Source organism: Corvus cornix, chromosome 3 (genome assembly GCF_000738735.6).
Source record: "Corvus cornix cornix isolate S_Up_H32 chromosome 3, ASM73873v5, whole genome shotgun sequence".
Taxonomy (NCBI): Eukaryota; Metazoa; Chordata; class Aves; order Passeriformes; family Corvidae; genus Corvus; species Corvus cornix.
Window position 1 is genome coordinate 5098969 of NC_047056.1, and position 18172 is coordinate 5117140.

Consider the following 18172-nt stretch of genomic DNA (forward strand, 5'->3'; position numbering starts at 1 on the left):
ACCTGGTGAAAAAAGTCTTTGGTTTGTAAAATCAAATTCATACTCACATTGCTTGATTTGCCACTTACTTTGCGCTTCTACAAACCTTACCGAGCCAGAGCTAGATAATTTCTCTTTTGATGAATTTGCTTGGAAAAGGCATCTCATTTCAAATATGTTTCTTTTTTTATTCTGTGGTGCGTGGCTAATGCGTATCTTAGTCTAACTGGGGTGTGATTCATCACTGAGACATCCCTTGGCCGACTGTAAATACGAAAGAAAAAGGTTATCTTCTCTCTTCTTTTGTTGCTACGATTGCAGTTCATCATCCGGAGTGAAACTGTGAGCAGGAGGTTGAGCCAAGGAGAGGGAGAGAGGAATGACAATGATGTGAAAGGGAGTGAAGGCAGATAGACAGTCCTGTTCTGTCTGAGCCCAGAAAGAATGATGCTGTTCCCAGACAGGCCCTTGAGCAGAGGCATTTATCTGTCTGATTTGGGGGTTGAAACGGTAGAGGGTAAAAAGGAGATGGATTCTCATCTCCCGGAGACATAAAACAAAGCTTTGTAACATCCAGCCTGTAAATAAAAGAGAAAGTAACCCATCTAGTAATACACCATGACTGACTTAGCAACTGCAGGGCATTTCTTTAGCTCTTCTCCTAGATCTAAATGATACCATTTCTTTGTCTTTCTCCTTTGAATCCTCATCTCTGAAACATAACTACTATTTTTGTATCCCTCTCTTGTTTTTCTCTCCTGTGAAAGCCTGTGATTAACTTGTTTACCCACGAAAGCATCTTTGTCTCAGAGCACAATGATATTCCATTTACAGAGCCCTTAAATAGGATTATTCTGTCTGTTTTCCTGCAACATTTGCCATCATACCAAGTGTTAAAAGAGACTCACATTTATGATAGACAGCCTTGTACTTTCTTTCCAGTTTCTATCTCATGCTCCAAAAATGCTTTCCTAAACTTGGTGAAGTGTTTGATGAACACACATACAGCTCCATTGCCTCCAGGAAGATATGATACCAGTCAGGTGATGCCCTTTAGATTGATGTCCTGTTGGTACAGGATTTCCTGCAAGATCCCTGAAAATTGGCCCTTTTTGTCATCTTAATCTTGTTATATTAAATTTAATTGGTATCAATTCGTGGAAATTCAGACACTTATTCAAAAAGTTATTAAATATTAAGAATACCACAAACACTGAACATATACAGGCAGTGGGGGGAGAAGGTTCATGGGAGAGTGAAATGTAAACTGCAGTAGATTTTTGTGTCAGTTTTGAAATAATTTGATCTCTACACAGAATCTGTCATCCCCCAGAGATTCTGTTTGCTGGCCATTTTTTAGTTTTTGCAGGAGACTGAAAAGTCTTACCTTCTAGGAAACCTGAGCTTTCACATTATACGGGCCCTTCTCAAAGGACTGAACCCAGTCATGCAGGGCAGCTTTTCATCTGTCTTTATAAACTTCACCTCGAGGCCAAGGACCAAACAGTTTTCTTAGTTTAAAACACAATGAGTGCATTTCTGGGAAATGGTGCAGTCTAATAGAACCGAGGAGAGTCACCGAATAACCTGAGGGTTTTACTCACAGCTTAGGTTGCCAATGAAGCTGAGGTTCAGGCTGTTAATAGCTGATAAAAATCATTGAATGTACCTTTCCTTCACAGAAGTGTTAGTCATTCTTCTCTCGAGGCTGGAACAAGGTGCCCATGGGAGGGGCTGAGTCAGCATCCCTGGAGGGGTTTAAGAGAGGTGTAGATGTGGCATTTGGGGACATGGGTTAGTGGTGGACTTGGTAGTGCTGGGGGAACAGTTGGATTCGATGCTCTTAAAGGTCTTTTCCAACCTAAATGATTCTGTGATTCTGTATTAGATATAAACTGGGGGGAAAAGGCTAAAAGCTAAATCTAAATGGAATCTAGCTAATAATTTAAATAATACATGACCTTTTGAACATGAAGAAGAAAGAGGAGGGCAATGCTAAAATTCCATTATTCATTTCATAGTGTTTAAGAAAGTTAATTCCAGAAGTCATCTTTATTCCTTAGGAAAAACTGAGTTCTCATTTTCAGTTTTATTTAAAATTCATTAAAATCACAGGGAATCTCTCTGTTGAGGCCAGTAGCCTTTGGACAGATTGTGTTGTTCTGACAAGCAACACAGTTTGTGTTTGCTTAACTTCTGAGGCAAAATAACTGAAAATAGGAATGTGCAGCCATCAGCTGGACAGCTCTGAGTCTGTACAGCACCAATATAGAGCTCAAAGGCTTTGAAGGATTTACAGCAGTGATTTCCTTTTTATTCTGGGTTAATAACTGTAAATATTTTAATGAGCCATTAACTGGATCAGAACCTAGTGCCGTCATGTTGAAAATGTTCAAAATAACACAAGTTTTCAAAATGGAAGTATTTGCAATTTTTGCACCTCTTTTAGTGTAATACATTTGCAAAAGGTTTTTAATTATTTCGTCGTTATTTCACCTGCAGGATCCGAAGCTGCGCGAGCTGCTGGATGCTGGGAACGCAGGAGGTCGGCTGGAAAATCGGATGATAACTGTTGTGTATGGCCCAGACCTGGTCAATATATCCTACTTGAACCTGGTGGCATTCCAAGATGATATAGCAAAGGTAACACATCTTCATCTGTCATATCAAATTCGGGTTTGGGAAGTATTGTTTCGAGATACGGATAAATGAGATGAAAGTGGGAATTGCTGTGAAGTGAACTGCAGTTCTCTTCTGGAGCTGTACCACTCAGTTCCAGAGAAGAAATGTGCAGTCTTTTTGTGTTTTGGTTTTTTTTCAAGGAGTTTATTCAGCAAGATTTATGCCCCTGATAAGTGTGCTCATGTTCAGAATGTTGTTTGTGAAGCCCAAATAATCACTGTGAAAATAGTGGTGCACACAAATTTTAACTTGGGTACGAGATGTTACCCTGTGGCTCCCCAAACACACATCAATATATTTCAGTAGTAGCATCCCATTTTGCCTGCTGAGAGCCCTTGATAAGACTTGCGGAGTCAATCATTGCCTTAGGAAAGTACTTTTTCCATGCTGGTCCATCAGGTCCCTCTTTCCAACTCACAACATAAAACAGTGGTGCATGCCACTACAACGGAGATTAGTACACATTTTGGGCTTGGGTTTTTTCCTTCTACTTCCAATTTCTCTAGAATTCAGTACTGTTTAATGAAGTGGGAGCTCTTTGCTTTATCTATTTCAAACAGACATTCCAAAGCTTCTCCTCTTTCTACTTCCACTCATATGGGTATGCTCTGATCCCAGCCTCCAGACATCCATGCACAGAACACTTTCCTACGGGCATTTTTACATCCTGGAGTTCACTAGCTTGTGCTAAAAAGAGATTCTCTGCAGCCTGCTGTAATTTAACAACAGCAAGGAGTTATTTTGTCACCTCACAGGCAACAAGGATTGTTAGACCAGGTGCAAAAAGGTCATAGGATGAAAGCCTTCAGCTAGGAGGGGACATTTTTGCTTGCCAAATTTCTGTTTCTGCTAATCTTCTTTAGCCAATTGGACAGCTTGGCACAAACATGATTTCCAATTTTTTTTTGACATGGAAGAATAGAAACAAAAAGAGTTTGTGGTGGTCCATGAACAGCTGAGAAGGAAGTGCTGTCCTCAGACTTGAAAGTGCACAGCTGTACTCCACAGGGGTGGTGAGAAACCTTAACACTGCAGAAATGAAAGTGATTGAAATAACTCTTCAGGAAAAAAAGGAGCTATGTTTATGGTGGAAAATGAAAAGGTATGCTAAAGCTTTACCAGCAGAAATTGTTGTCCCTTATCAAGGAGCAGGGAAAATCACCCAAATCAGAAGCTTATGTCCTTCTTTTTCACTTTCCTGTCTTGCCAGCGGTCAGTGAGCCATAATCTATTTGCTAAAACAGCACAGAAATGGGTATTTTAGGGCTATTTTCTGTTTGATAATGGAACCTTAAAATACAGTGGATAAAATCATAAAAGCTTGGCTGCTCTAAATCTTGAGTAAGTCCTACCATCCGAGTAACAAAAAATCTGAGTCTTCCTTTTTATTTGTAAAAGCAATAGAGCAAATAAATTAATATTTGATCAGTTGGGCACTATGGCCTGGGGATGCAGTTTTTAAGGCATTGCAGATTAACTGTGCTTGCTTTGAGGTCACATTAAGTGTCCTGATTGTTTGAATGAAAACAGTTTTGATCACTGTTGAACACATCTAAAAATTCCTCCCTTTTTAACCTGTTTTCCAACTTCATATGACCCAGAACACAGAATCTGGTCTTTATTGGTCTTTATATTGAAGTTGTAATAAGCACATCAGGCACAAATCATCTCTTCAGGGAGCTCTGAGGAGGAATGTCAGTACAAGACGTTTTCAATGCCACACTTGCAAATTTTGACCCTTCTGATGTTCTAGGGAAATCAAGTGCCAATGGAAATCTCCCCCACCTTTCCTTCTCAGTGCATGAATATTTTTTGGTTAGCCTTTCATTTGTGATACCTTATTCAAGTTGTGTGGCAAATGTTGACCAGACCTCCCTTAAGGAGAAAGGCAAAGTAAACTGTAATGGTCTTAATGAGGCAGTTAAAATTACTCAGTTATAGGGTTTTCTCCCTTTGCAGAGGGCTGCCTTTTCTGCTACAAACTCTGCTTGTCACATCCCCTGGCCAAGTTATGGGGAAATTAGGAAAATGCAGGTCTTGGGTTATTCAGCTTGCCTCAGATGTGCTCAATAGAAATGTCAGTGTGCTGGTTTCTGTTCATTCCTCCGGGAGAAGCTAACTGGTGTTTAAAGCACATCAGTGGTGAGCTGAAGGGCACCAGGTTTGTTCAAGGGATGCAGCTTGAAATCCATCAGGCACTGGTCTGAAGGGCAGGCAGGAAGGTGTGTCCTGATGGGGAAGAGAAGCAGCACTGAGAGAGCGCTCGCTCATTGTCATTTGAGAATGCCTGTCTGGGGTAGGATTTATTTGTGAGCATCCACAGAGTGCTAGAGAAGCAGCAAAGGTTTATTCTCAAACCCTACTCTGAGCAAATGCTCTTTTTCTCTGTCTCCATTCCCAGCATTAAGAAGTTTAACCTATCAACCTCTGTCTGCTCTAGAGTAGTTCATTCTCTTCCCAAATCCAGTAGCTTCAAAAATGAACATCTTGTTTTTCCCATCTCTTTCCTCTCACTCTCTTTCATGCTTCTCGTGCCAGCTCTCTTCTTTCTGCACTGCCAATCCTGGCCATACAGGCCCCTGTCCAGAGCCCAAGGAAATCTGTTTCTCCTCGGTTTGATGAGCTTTGGGTAAAAGGCATCACTAAGAGCTGATGAATTCCTCCATAAGTAAAATGATGTCATCAAGGATGATTCACAAGTCACGCTATACTATTCTTTCCAGCATACATCTTTATTTTTCTAGCTTCCCCACTGTATGTAAGAGCTTGATCAGTAGAATAAAATGCTAAAGCAAGCCACATAAATTCACATCCATTTGATACGGGGTTTTTAAAATAAAATTCTGAAAGTTTAGAGTTTCAGCAGCTTGCTTTGTTAACCTCCCACCAAAAAGAAATGTGCGAGGAACATTGCCTTCACACATAGTCAGTCCTGATTTGAAGGAAGTGTTTTCAAGACTGTGCTGCCTTTTCTTATAAAAAAGGTCTCATCTCTTCTGTTGCACTGAGTGTTTTATGGAATCCTTATGCATGCAGTGGAAGAGGGATTACTTCACTGAGCAGCACATTTCCAAATGAGCTGCTGCTCATGTGCTACCTGCCGAAGCACAGAACAGCTGAATTATTCGTTAGCAAAATTCACAGGAATGATAGAAGATGAACTGGCATGACAGGACGGAGCCAAGAGGGGATCAAGTTCAGGAAGCTCTTATCATGATGGATGTGACTTGCTCGGAGTTGAAGATCAGAAGGCTGGGTCCTTCCGCTCCCGGATGGGATCAGTGCCGGGTTTGTTGGCACTGCTGCAGCCCTGTTCCAAAATGCCACATTTATATTTTCCCATTGTGTCACATCTGTACAGAGGCTGCAGCGTCGTGGTGATCCGGAGGCTGCTGTAACCTTCCCACAGTTGGCTGTTTTCTCTCCACACAGAGCAGCTTTCCATCCCTTGGAGTGCTCTCTGCCAGCGCTGTCTGCTGGAATCGCTGGTAAAGAGTTGGAGTGTGGGCTCTGCTCTCTGCCATGCAGCAAACCCAAGGAAATGGAGCCATTTGGTAGCTGAAGCAGCAAGGCACATCTTGACTCTCAGCTTGGTGAGAGCCCATCAAAGTCAGTCCCAAGCATCTCTCTTTTTTCAGCTCTGTCCTCAAGGCTGTTGTTCCCCCTCCTGCCAAGGGTTCAGATCAGCGGCTGGAAAGATGATGTGATCCTTGGCAGATCTTCTGATCTTGGCTTTTTGGCTGTGGCTCTGGGGTGGCTGGACCCTAAAATGGGAGAGACAGTGAGCAAGTGTTGCTCGTGACCTGGTTAGAAATGGCTCAGCCTGCAGGTAGCCCTCGGAATATTTGGCAAGAGCGATGGGATTGCCTTGGAGATCCAGGAAAGGAACAAAATGGAACAAATGGCAAGACTGCTTATATAAATAATGTGTGTGACAGGCACATAATAAGCGAGTTCCCCTTACATTCCTGTCAACAAGCATTCGGACAAAGAAAAGGAAGAGCTGGGCCTGTGGGGTACTCTTGAAGCGCCCTGCCTCTGTTTTATACAAAATATTTCAGCTTCAAGCCCAGCAGAAGCAGCGAGATGAAAACAGTCTTTCAAGATCTGTTAAAAGCCAGCGTATTTTCAATTTCTAAATAATATTTTGTGTTGCTGTTAATCTCTGCAGCCGTTAGTGTCACAGGGAGAAGTTTGAGCAGCTATTATTAGTGCCTAAACAAAGCAGTGTTTACAAGATGAGCCTATTTTGAGCCTGGAAAAATGAGTTGCCAAGAAGAAAAACAGATGCTGCACTTAATACGCTCTCTGTTCCAAGAGTCACAGCAAAGCAGTTGTGCTGCTAACAAACCGGACTCCTCCTCCTCTGCCTTCTCACACTCCTGATTTATCAAACTAGACCTAAGAAGGAAAAACAATTTAAGAAGAAAAATGGCAGTGGTCTTGAGAAGGTGGAGGGGAGGACTATCTCAGCAGCACTGATTTGCCTCCAGAACAAGTCTCTGTTCGAGGGAAGAAGGCTTCTCTTCCAGAAACACCAGCCACAGGAGAGGTGTTATGTCAGCTGCTTAGGGATGAGGTGGTGGAAGGGATGGACTTCAGGATCCGAGAGCTGAAGGATATCAAAGGCCACTAAAACACTGGGCATACAGGCAGCCTTATCTATTCCTCCTTGGGAGCAGTGGTGCGAGACCAGTTTCAGGAACAAGGTCTGATAACGTCAGGGAAAAAACCTTCGCACATAAAAACGATGGAAAAACCCCCCAGCTTCTGAACCTCTCTCAAATCAATCTCCTGGTCATGTGGAAACATGAGGCTTTTTAGATAAAACAAGCTAATAAGCTCCAGAGAGACACAGGAACGTTTGTTTCATTGGAAGTCAGTGCTATTTCCCATCCCTATCCATTTTTGTCAGAATGAAATCTTCCTTCTTTTTTTTTTTTTTTATTTTTCCTCAGGAAAAAGAAAAGCCAAGGAGAAGGGAATACTTCCCAAAGAGTGTAGCAGTGGGAATCTTGGATTTGGACTGTTACGAAAGGAAGCATAATTTTAGTTTGGAACAAAACTCAGAAAGCTTTGTCAACTAAAACAAAAAAATCACATTGTTTGCAAAGGCACTGCTTGTTTTCTTCCCTTTCTTTTAATGGGGTGAAACGAAGCCAAGCCAAAACTGCAGTTGTGATTAAAAAGATTTGCAATTAAAGATTGTGAATAAGCACCGACTCAGAAAGGAAAAATGCACTGAAGTTGTCAATGAAAAGCTGCAGGAGAGACTCTGGGAGTCTAAACTTTGCATTATAATCATGGATCAGCCATGCTGGGACCCCAGGAAAGGTGCAAGGGAAGGAATTGAGCAATGTGAAGCAACCTGGTCTAGGGGAAGGAGCCCCTGCCTGTGGCAGGGGGTTGGAACTGGATCCTCATGGGCATCCCTTCCAACCCAAACCATTCCATGATTCTATGGCATTTCTTCCCTACGTTGGGAAGAGGGAAAAAAATTTAGTGAGGGATAGGACCACAGTGTAAGGATGTACAATCAGGGGGAAAGAGCTCTTTGGAGCTGCATGTTCCTTGCACACCAGAGTAATTGAAATGTATTCCTGTATATTTCTGCTGGTTGGGAGTTCTTTTAAGCTTTTTTCTTATGTTGGCTGGTAAGATCTTGTATAGAGTCAGTACTTTAATTTGTAACGGCCTTCATTTTTTTTGCAGCATGAAAGAATCAGGTCTCACAAATGAGGAGGGAAGCTGTAATTGGAAAAATCAAGTTTAGGTTTTAATTAGGCCCTTTTCTTTGAAAGCATAATTAAAAAAAATATTTTGCATTGTGTCAGTAAATATCTAAACGGAGCCTCATTTATTCACTTTTTCTCTTCATAGGAATGGTCAGATGAAGTGTTCAGTTTGGCAACAAATTTGTTGGCACAGAACATGTCAAGGGACGCGTTTCTGGAAAAAGCGTAAGTGGCCCTCGCATGTCACGCTGTGGGTGTTGCTCTTCTCTCTGCGTCATTTTCCTCCTTGCTTCTTACTCACCTTGTCATCTATTGTTTCTGCTCTGGTGACTTGTCACTTCTGTAAACACAGGTCCTTGTTCTTACGGTTTTAAAAAGCCTGTTATCTAGAAGTCATCTAAACAAAAATCCTTTTTAGGGTTCTCCTTGCAAACTTAAATCATTGCAAAGAAACCCAGAATTAAATTCTCCCTGCCCCTTGTATAGTGGTAGCTTCAGCTGTGGGTTGCAGATCTCCATTTAAAAAGAAAGAATATTCTGGACTGACTTGCTTCTGGTTTGTTTTCCTTTTTGGATTTTACTGATAACAAAAAAAAGAGAAATGCCAGAAGTCCCTTTTCCTCATTCCGGTCTTTCTGATTTCCATGTGATCCAGAGAGAGAGAGGCTGGGATTCCATTCCTCTGGATTGCTTGGCAGAGTGGGCAGATTCTGAGTTGCTCTCTATGAGGTAGAAAAGCTGTTTGTCAGAATGTTTGGGGTGAAATACACACCTAAAAGGGAAGAGAGCTAAACTTGAGGTTAGCAATTCTCAACTGATGAGAAGTGTGTGGGCTGAGGCAGTTTTGTATAAATGACAGCTTTGAGAGCAGCGTGGCAAAGCCTGCCGGAAAGTGCTGGTGTTGAACTGGGTACTCGCTGGCCTTTCGGGGTTCTAAAAGAGGGGATGCACCTTCCCCAGCTTAGGAGTTAGCTGCTTAAAGTCACCTTAGTGTGTCCCCCTAACACTTTTCCCTGCTCACAGGCAGGGGCTCAGTCCAGCTAAATACTAAACTTAGGTTCCTAAAAGTTCCTTCCATCCAAAAAGCAAGTTAACGCCCCCTTTTCCTGGGCTTTGTGAGGGTATGAATGGCTAATTTCATTAGCTGCACCATAGTTGGTCAGAGTGTTCCGAAGTGCTTAACTTTAATCCCACAGAATCATAGGTGCCTGTTCTGGGGAGGAGGGATGTGCACATGTGGGTGTGTGTTTCCTTCTCACAGCGTTTGTCCTGGAGCAGCTGGAGTCCACAGAAATTCTTGAGGCAGCTCTGAACAGTGGATGTGGCTGGAACTACAGCTTTGTGTCTGATAATGGTTTATTGGGACAGCAGGGATGTATTAGGCAAACAAAATCCCAGATGGATTGGAACATTTAACATTTCCTAATGGCTCTGCATGTTGGCAGTGGGCGATGCGCTCACCTGAGCAGGTGACTTCCTTCAGCTCCATAGGTTGGAGATGGGTTTTAACAGTGATTTGGTTCTACAATTTCCTTGCCCCTCAAATCCGCAGGTGGCCGCAGGGCTCTGCTGACAGGTCTGTGGTGGGGAGGGTTGGGGCTGTACCTAATGGGCCTTTTCCTGCCCAGATCGGAGCAGAAATGTGTCATCACACAGTACAGTAGAGCCAGTTTTGTTTGGAGCTATTCTTTGGCAGTTTTTCAAGCCATATTAATTAAAGATGAAGTCACTGGACACACTGTGTAGATTCAGTCGCAGGCAAGCATGGCATTCCTGTCTTTTTCCGCTAATTAATAAATCACTTGGAAACTGTAACATTTCCCAGCTCCCCTGCACAGATGCAGTCACTTAAGAAATCTATGACTTTGAAGATGAAATTATTTCCCCTTATATGTAGTGTACTAAGCAAAGGGTTGCTTGGAGTCCTTGTCAGAACCCTTTTGTTGAAATAGAAAAACAAATTGCATTAGAGCAGAGTGAAGGGTTTTTTCTTTATGACATTCAGTTCCTTGGAGCATTGGAAGTACAATAATAAACAGCTTGAGAAGCTTTTCCCCATCTTCTGTTATTTCTAACTTCCTTGGCTGTAGAGGAAAACACTCAATGTGACCAAAATATAGTTAAAATTTTTAAAAAACAGAAGGCAAAATAAAAGAAACTTCTTTTTTTTTTTTTTTTTTTTTAAGTAACTGCTGTGACTTTTTTGTTTTAATCTGCCTCAGTGCTGGGAGATGTGTTCGGTGACACAGTAGCATGAAAGACTTCAGTTTCCAGAAGATGAATGTGAGGAGTCAAGGATTTGGGGAAATGTTCCTATCCCAGTTATTCTAGTATTAGCATGCACTTTGTCTTTGAAGTGGTTGCTAATGGCATTTTCTGCTGGGAAGAAAAGGAAAGTTTATTAGAACCATGCAGCTTCTTCTTCTTTTGGCAGACCAGTGGGTGAAGTGAAAAAGCTGAGTTTTTTAACAAAAAACCAAAAAATCCTCTTAAATATTTAAGTGTTGCCACATTTTTTACCAGATGATGTTACTGCAAAACTCATTTACAGTTACCTCAGGACAGACAGTTGAAGGTTTTTACTCAGCAATGATATCCCAACAGATTTTCATACTGAGAGAAGGAGCTGAGTGGAACTTGCACATGATCAGAGCACTAGCCCTGAGCTAGAAAGGTGGAGAGGTACTTCAAAATGCTGTAAAAATAAAGCAGGATGCTTTTCTCTCCACAGCTACACAAAACTCAAGCTGCAGGTGACTCCAGAGGGGCGCATTCCTCTGAAGAAGTAAGTGCTGGTCCCTTCCTTACCACGTGCTCTCTGCTGACTTTGGGGTGTGAATATATGCTTGGGATGAGCATGGGGCCCCTGTGCCTAGAAGAATAATTTTACCATCTGTTTATAGCATGTATTGCAGGAAAGAGTGGCCAGTGATACTCAGGATGTCTCTGTTCAAATGCCCTTTGGGCACAGACATTCTGCCTCTCTGCCCTGGTTCCTTCCACTTGTGAAAATAAAAAAAACCACCATAATTTCTTTATCTCAGGGACGTGTTGTTGGGAGGATAAACAGATTGAAATTGCATGTCACTGGTGGAATGAAGAGACCAGTGATAGCTGAAATAAATACCTGCTGAGATAGGGGCTGGTGTGGGGTCGAGTTAAAACTGTGAGCACTTTTTAACTCCCCTCTGTTACTGAGCAGCCAGCAAATGGAAATACATAGCTAAAGATATAATAGGCTGCTAAGAGATACTCACTCTTTGAGCCACATGGGCCATCAAGGCATGTCTTTAAGCCAAATCCCTCTGTTTTGTCCTCGTTTTGCAGCATATACCGCTTGTTCTCCTCCGACAGAAAACGGGTAGAGACTGCGTTAGAAGCCTGTAACCTTCCTTCTTCCAGGGTAAGCATGTGCAGATCAGCACTGCTTGGATTTTGTGCTGTTTCCTCTCTACTGAGTTTGTTCAAGGCTGATCCTGCTGTGCTGGCTTTGCTGCTGGATGGGTCCTCAGCAGCAGCTCTGGCTTTCCCACACAGAGGTTCCTGATACCCATCTGAGTACCTTTGATTTGAAGTTGTTCAGGGACCAGGAGCACCTGGAAGAAGCCTGAAAGGATTCAAAGAAAGGGCGCAGAGTTTGTGTGACCTGTCCTGGAGGAATCCTGTGAGGCTTTTTAAGAATAGGTGACTGTTGCACAATTTCCAAGGCATGATTTCAGAGCAGTGTTAGCCCAAGGTGTAGCTAATGATCTACAGATGGAGATAAGTGACAGGCTAAACCCACCATGGCTTATGTGAAAGGTGCATGAAGTCAATGTTGAAATGCTGTGGTGGGAAGCTGTTAGCACTGCAGGGATGCAGCCATTGCATCCTGCTAATCCAGGAGCTCTCCTCAGCCCCCAGAGCATTTCCAGGATGGTACCTCACCCTCAAGAAGGCTTTTTTTCAGAAGAAATGAGCTCAAGCATATGATTCCAGTTAACGCTGGAGTCACAGAATCACAGAATAGGTAAGGCTGGGAGAGACCACAGTGGGACTGTCCCACTTCCCTGCTCAAGCTGGGTTTTAATCCCAGGAAAGCTTCTTGCAGGATAATTCCTATGTTCAGGGGTCCAGGAGGTGGGGCAAAACTGTTCCGTAGCAGAGGAGAGCCTGCATCTCCTGATCCCTCCCTCGACTTATACAAAACTCTGTGCTGTGAGGTTTCCTCAACATTTGCTCCCCCAGTGGTTTAATAGAGCCCATTCCTGCAGCTCCAGAAGAACAACGGAGCAAAATCTTCACCAGCCAAACCTCAGACACCCCTTACATAGAGACTTTCCTTTGTAGGTTTGGGAGCTTAATTCCATAAAATTCCAAGGAATGCCGGCAAAGTAGGTATAAAATACTGTAATAACCTTACCTAAAGTAATATTGTGAGGTTAGAAACATGGAGAGAATAAAGATGAGTTTCCATTTAATTGACAGCATACAAGAAAAGGCGTGCAAAAAAATCTGAGATGCTGCTTTCTGAATTAGCTGATTTATTTCTTCCGTTTACTACATGTCTCTGAAAAGAAAATTTAAATATCATTTGGGTCTTTGGAAGAAACTGCAGCCTTTTTCTGCTATTTATCTAAGTAGAGCCAGTTTTACATACACACTGCTGGATGCTCGTTGCTGGGATACCATCTTGGAAATTATTCGGAGTATAAAGTAGATCCTTTCTTTGCTTGGGACGAAAGAGAAATACGCTGCATGCACCAAAGAAAACTGTGTTGATCATCTTTGAAAAATATTGCAGAAGGGCAAAACTGAATCTCATGGAGGTAACAGAATGGAATAAAAGCAGAACTTCAAGTACGGCTCTTTTCCTTTGTGTTCCTGTTTATTTGAACAAGTGAAATTCTTAGCTTCAACTTCCAGCTTCTCTGCCCTATTGTAGTGCAGGACAAATGGTGTTCCCATAAAGCCTTGGAGCAACAATAGACTCCAGCAGCATGCAAGGCATGGATATCAGGGAGTCTTGCTCAGCAAAACAACACTGAATTAGAGAATTCATGAAAGTCTCTCATGGACATTACCAGTTTAGGTTCTTTGGTTCTTCATATTCATGCCTCTTGAAGGTCCTCTAAAGATTTTCTCCTCGAGTTTCCACACTTCTCCTTGCTCGGGGAAGACACAGAGCTTGTTAGCCATGAGCTTCACATGATGTTTTGCTGCAACTCTTGGAACTTGGGAATGAATCTTCAAGCCTGGGACAGTCCCTCATCTGCCTTTTGCAGTGACCTGGGCACAGCTGCCAGGGGAGAGTGTCCCTGTGTGGACTTTTCTGTGACAGGACAAACACCCCCATCCCTCAGCCCCGCTCTCCGGGGAATTCTCTGTGTATGTGTTTGCTGGGAGACCTCGTGGCATGACATGCAGGCACTGCATTTAGTTCAAGAGGAGGAAGAGTTCTCACTGCCTGGATAATTGCTTTCATTCTGAGGAATAGCACCAGAGAGAATCCTCAGAGTTGCTGAAAATAATTCCTTTATTTCATATTTAAGGATCTTAATAAGGGTGGATTCTCTGCAGTGCTGAGCGCTCCAGCCCTGATTCAGCCGAGCAACAGAGCATGACCACAGTGGGATGACCCATGGACCTCAAGTCAAGCACTTTTTCAAAGCTTAATTAATAGCTTTATTTAATCTCTCTCTTTCTGGGTCAGAACTGGCCTGTGTAGAGTCTTGCAGGACCAAGCCTTGATTTTTGGAACAGTTGTCATCCAGCAGATCTGAAAGCAGGGGAATCTTCAAATAAATGTTTAAGCAAACTTTTAAAATATGCCAATGAATTTCTGAGTTTGCCATCTGATTCTCCTATGATTTTTATTAAAAATCTTGTCTGCTTTCTGGGAGTGGGGTTGCCTTTTTGTCATTGTTGGATATTTTTGGGGTTTCTGGGTTTGGTTAAAGGTACCTTAAATAGAATTTGAAAGGTTTATTTTAGCTGCCCCTTTGGCTGTTAAGACTGGTTTTTGCCTTCCAGTTAATGTTGAGGTTCACAATGAAGCACCAGGGAGTTTGACTGTTAAAATAAAATAACCAGCTCTTGAGTCCAGTCTGTACAAATAATCTGAATTAGCTCTTGTGCTGCCAAATGTGTAACAGACTGGATACAGATGTTATAAAAGCAGGCAGGTTACCAGGCAAATGATAAATCAACAGTGCTTGAAATTAGTAGAGAGTCTTAATCACAGAATAAAATTGAATGCCAGTATAAAGCCAGGCTGGAAGCGAGGGATGCTCTCGTGTGGTACAGGAGGTTTGTGCTTTGTTCATTGGTGTCAAAAAGGAGATGAGCCCATAAGGTGTGTGGGTGGTTCCTCTGAAATGGGGATGGCTCAGACCAGGCTGAGTAAGGGGGCAGCATATTTTAATCCCTTTGGGCAGACAGGCTTTTGGAAGCCAAATATAGTTATGTGAGGTTGTGCCTGAGGCAGCTCTCAACTCCCATCTAGATATTTGTGTTTTGTAGCCCACTGATTATAATACTGGTAGGAAATGCCTGTTAAAAAGTTCTGTATACTTACGCCTGAAGGCTCATGTTGGTTATTCTCTTTGCAGTGGGTGTTTGGAGATGGGGGGAGGCAAACCGAGGTCTCTTAATTGGATCTGAGTGGCAAATCTGAGCCTGGGTCTCAGGTTATTGGAAGAGATCCACATTTGTTCAGCTGAGCACCTTCAAATCCCCGTAAAGCAAAAAAAGAGTAGCTTGATGGGGGGCTGTAGTTCTGTGGTAATTAGAGAATCATTGAAAAGCCCTTGGCTGAGGAGCAGCATCCTGCTGGACAGGGTTATAAGCAGAGGGAGCAGGGGAGGGCGGGGTGCCAGCTCTAACCAGAAAATTCCCAAGCTTTGAGAATCCCAACCTTAAGGAAAACACAGGTAACCTTACTGAGAGCACCACAGCTCGGATTTATCGAAGTGTTGTGGGTGCAGGTTCAGGGTCACTGAAAGGAGGTATTTCCATCTTCTACTTTCAGCTTCCCAACTTCTCCATCCACCCTTGCACTGGATTTAGCAGCTGTGCCATTGGCGAGTTGCCTGGCTCAGGGAGTAATCCCATGTGAAATACCCAGGGAGGTTTTGGCTGGGGAAGTTTTGAACCAGTTCACCCTGCAGCCACTTGCAGTTTGCCAAAGAAAGGAGGGCTCACCTTAGAATGTTGGAGTCTGGAGATGGTTATCCAGGCAGAGGAGAGCAACAGCCCAGCTTGGTCAATCTGCTCTTGTGGACAGAAACACAGAACACAACCGTCTCGAGCCTCTGCGGGTTTCAGATGAAAGGAAACAAAGCGACGCCTGTGGTATCATTTATTTATTGTAACCTAAAGCAGGAAAAATATAGAAAAGTTTCCTTGTGTGTGACAAAGGCTTGAATGGATGCTTCTGGTTCCCTTGGCAACGGTGTTAAACAGGCAGAATAAATACAAGCACTGATTGCCCCAGCAGCAGCTCGCTTCCGAGACAGCCGGGTTCCAGAGACCTACCCAGCAAACAGCTTTGTGCCCAAGTCACAATTTTCCTCCTCTAGTTCATTGTATTTGGGAGTGTGGAGACGCATCCTGTGGGCCCGTGGTGCTCCCAGGGACCACATGTCAGAGCTTTGGATGAAGGACTCTCAAGCTTCATGTAAAGGGCTTACCCAGTCCAGTAATTGCCTCCAGTAATTTGATTTTTTTTCAGAGAAAAATGTAGTGAGGATGATGAAATTTTCATCTAGGAGTTGGACTAAATTTTAATTGCTCTAAATTGTAGAAAATGTAAGGAAGAAAAATCCCGGCATGTCTTCTGCAGGAGAGCATTTTTATCAATTCCTCTAGAAGAAATCTGATTCCCAGATGTGTTACACTGAGTGTTTAGGACAAAGATGGATGGAAAAGCTGTGCTGCTTGAGTCTTGCCCAGAATTGTGGCATCTTGAACATGTATCTTCAGGAAGGAAAAGACAAAATCGCTGCTGCTGTCAGGGAACAAGTGTATTAGTAATGACACAGTGACCCAGTTTGTTCTCCACTTGTGTGGCAGCTTTGGAAAGATGAGTGACATCCTCATCCTCTGTGATGCTGCTGTTCTGCTCGCTCAAAAACACAGGCTCAGCACTGCTGGGGGTGAGCTCAGAGGCTTCATCAGGACTTACACACCTATTTCTGCTGTAGGTGAGGGGGTTAGATGGGGAGCTGTCCCTTCCTCCTCCTTCACAGGTGCTCAGAGATGAGATAACTGTGCCTTATGGAAGCTGATAGATGTGTTCGTATGTGTTTTTTAAGGATGTACTCTTTAAGCTGCTCTGTTATTTGGGGGAATTTATAATCCTGCAGAACCTGGGCTCCTCTAGATAGCAGCGAGGAAATCAAAAGCAGCCAAAAAGTGAGTGATCTGTTTGCAAAGAACATATAAAAGTGTTGTATCTCTCTCTCACCGTTTTTTCCCCATTTCACAGAATGATTCAATCCCTCAAGACGACTTCACGCCAGAAGTGTACAGAGTGTTCTTAAACAACCTCTGCCCTCGGCCTGAGATCGACCACATCTTTTCCGAGTTGTAAGGAAAGACTCTCATTGGTTTATTTATTTCTTTTTCCCATTCATTGATTTTCTGGGCCAGGGATGGCAAAGTAGGTTATTCATACTATAGCAGCATGCAGTGCTTGCTAGTAACAGATTTAGATGTCAAGCAGAGCTGTTATTTAACCTTGGATCAAGGGTTCCTTCTCTCCCAGGCTTTTACCTACACTTCTGATGGCTTGAGTTTTAAAGGAATTTGTTCCTAGAGGAGCAGAACTTCCAGGTCTTGTTTTTCTGTATTGATCAGGATAGTTTAGGCTTCTAAGAAAGTAAAGAAAGAAGAATAATAAGCAATAACAGCATGGAATAGGCTTGAGAATATGTATAAGCACCCCCGAAAGCTTAATTAGGAGTTGCAAAAAAATGCAGTAACTTTTAGGATTTGTGTATGATGAATTCACACTGTGAAATGAAATTAGCAGCCTGCTACGACTGATTTCATACATTCAGTTATGAGCTCTGTAACTGCTGGTGTTTCTACCCCTTGCAGCAATCCTTGAACTTCCAGTTTCAGCAGAGCCTGATCAATGGAGTCAGAACGTTGAGCAATATGAGAGGAAAGCAGTTTCCAAAATACACCCCACGACCACCAAAGCAATTGGTGAATGTATTGTAGCAACACGGCCGTGCTCACAGTCCCCTTTTGGAGTTGCTGTCTCTAAGGCTGGGGTTTCAGAGGAGCACAGCCCTGTCCCAGTTTGCTCTCACTGCACACAAGAGAGGCTTCCCTATTGCTCCCTGGCAGAGCAGAACTAGGCCAGTCCTGAGTGCTGTAGACAACCCTGAGCTCATCACCTGGCTCGGAGGCTTCCTGGATTTCCATCTGGGCACAGCTTGTACCCAAACTCAGCTCTTTTACTGACTCTCTGAATAGGCATCTTTTTGCTTGCATTACAGAGGGCCTCGCAGCTTTTAGAAGGTTTATAAAAAGAAGACCCACACAAATTACTAGAATAATGAAGTCAGGGCTGCTGTTATTCAGGAGTAAACCCAAATAGCTGGGCCAGGAATGCTAACAGTGTTCGTGGCAAGCTCGGGAGTGAATTCCACGGTTGTTTTCTCTTTTTAAAATAGCTGAATTTCAAGAATGCAGAGGAATGAAAGGCTTTTAGCATTGCTTTAAATCTTCTATTGATGCTTGTAATGCTGAACATTGTCAAAGATCCTCCTAGATGTCTGATGAAG

The 18172-nt window shown here is 43.0% G+C and overlaps 1 protein-coding gene across 2 annotated transcripts in view; it reads left to right on the forward strand.

The window, feature by feature from the left end:
- Positions 1 to 18172, forward strand: part of PLCB1 (phospholipase C beta 1) — a 341583-nt gene that overhangs the window by 199710 nt on the left and 123701 nt on the right. For both annotated transcript variants that reach the window (XM_039569803.1, XM_039569804.1), the window contains exons 4-8: positions 2482 to 2622; positions 8542 to 8621; positions 11128 to 11181; positions 11724 to 11799; positions 16864 to 16964. In XM_039569803.1, coding sequence (XP_039425737.1) covers positions 2482 to 2622; positions 8542 to 8621; positions 11128 to 11181; positions 11724 to 11799; positions 16864 to 16964 — 452 coding nt within the window. The remainder of the gene's footprint in view (positions 1 to 2481; positions 2623 to 8541; positions 8622 to 11127; positions 11182 to 11723; positions 11800 to 16863; positions 16965 to 18172) is intronic.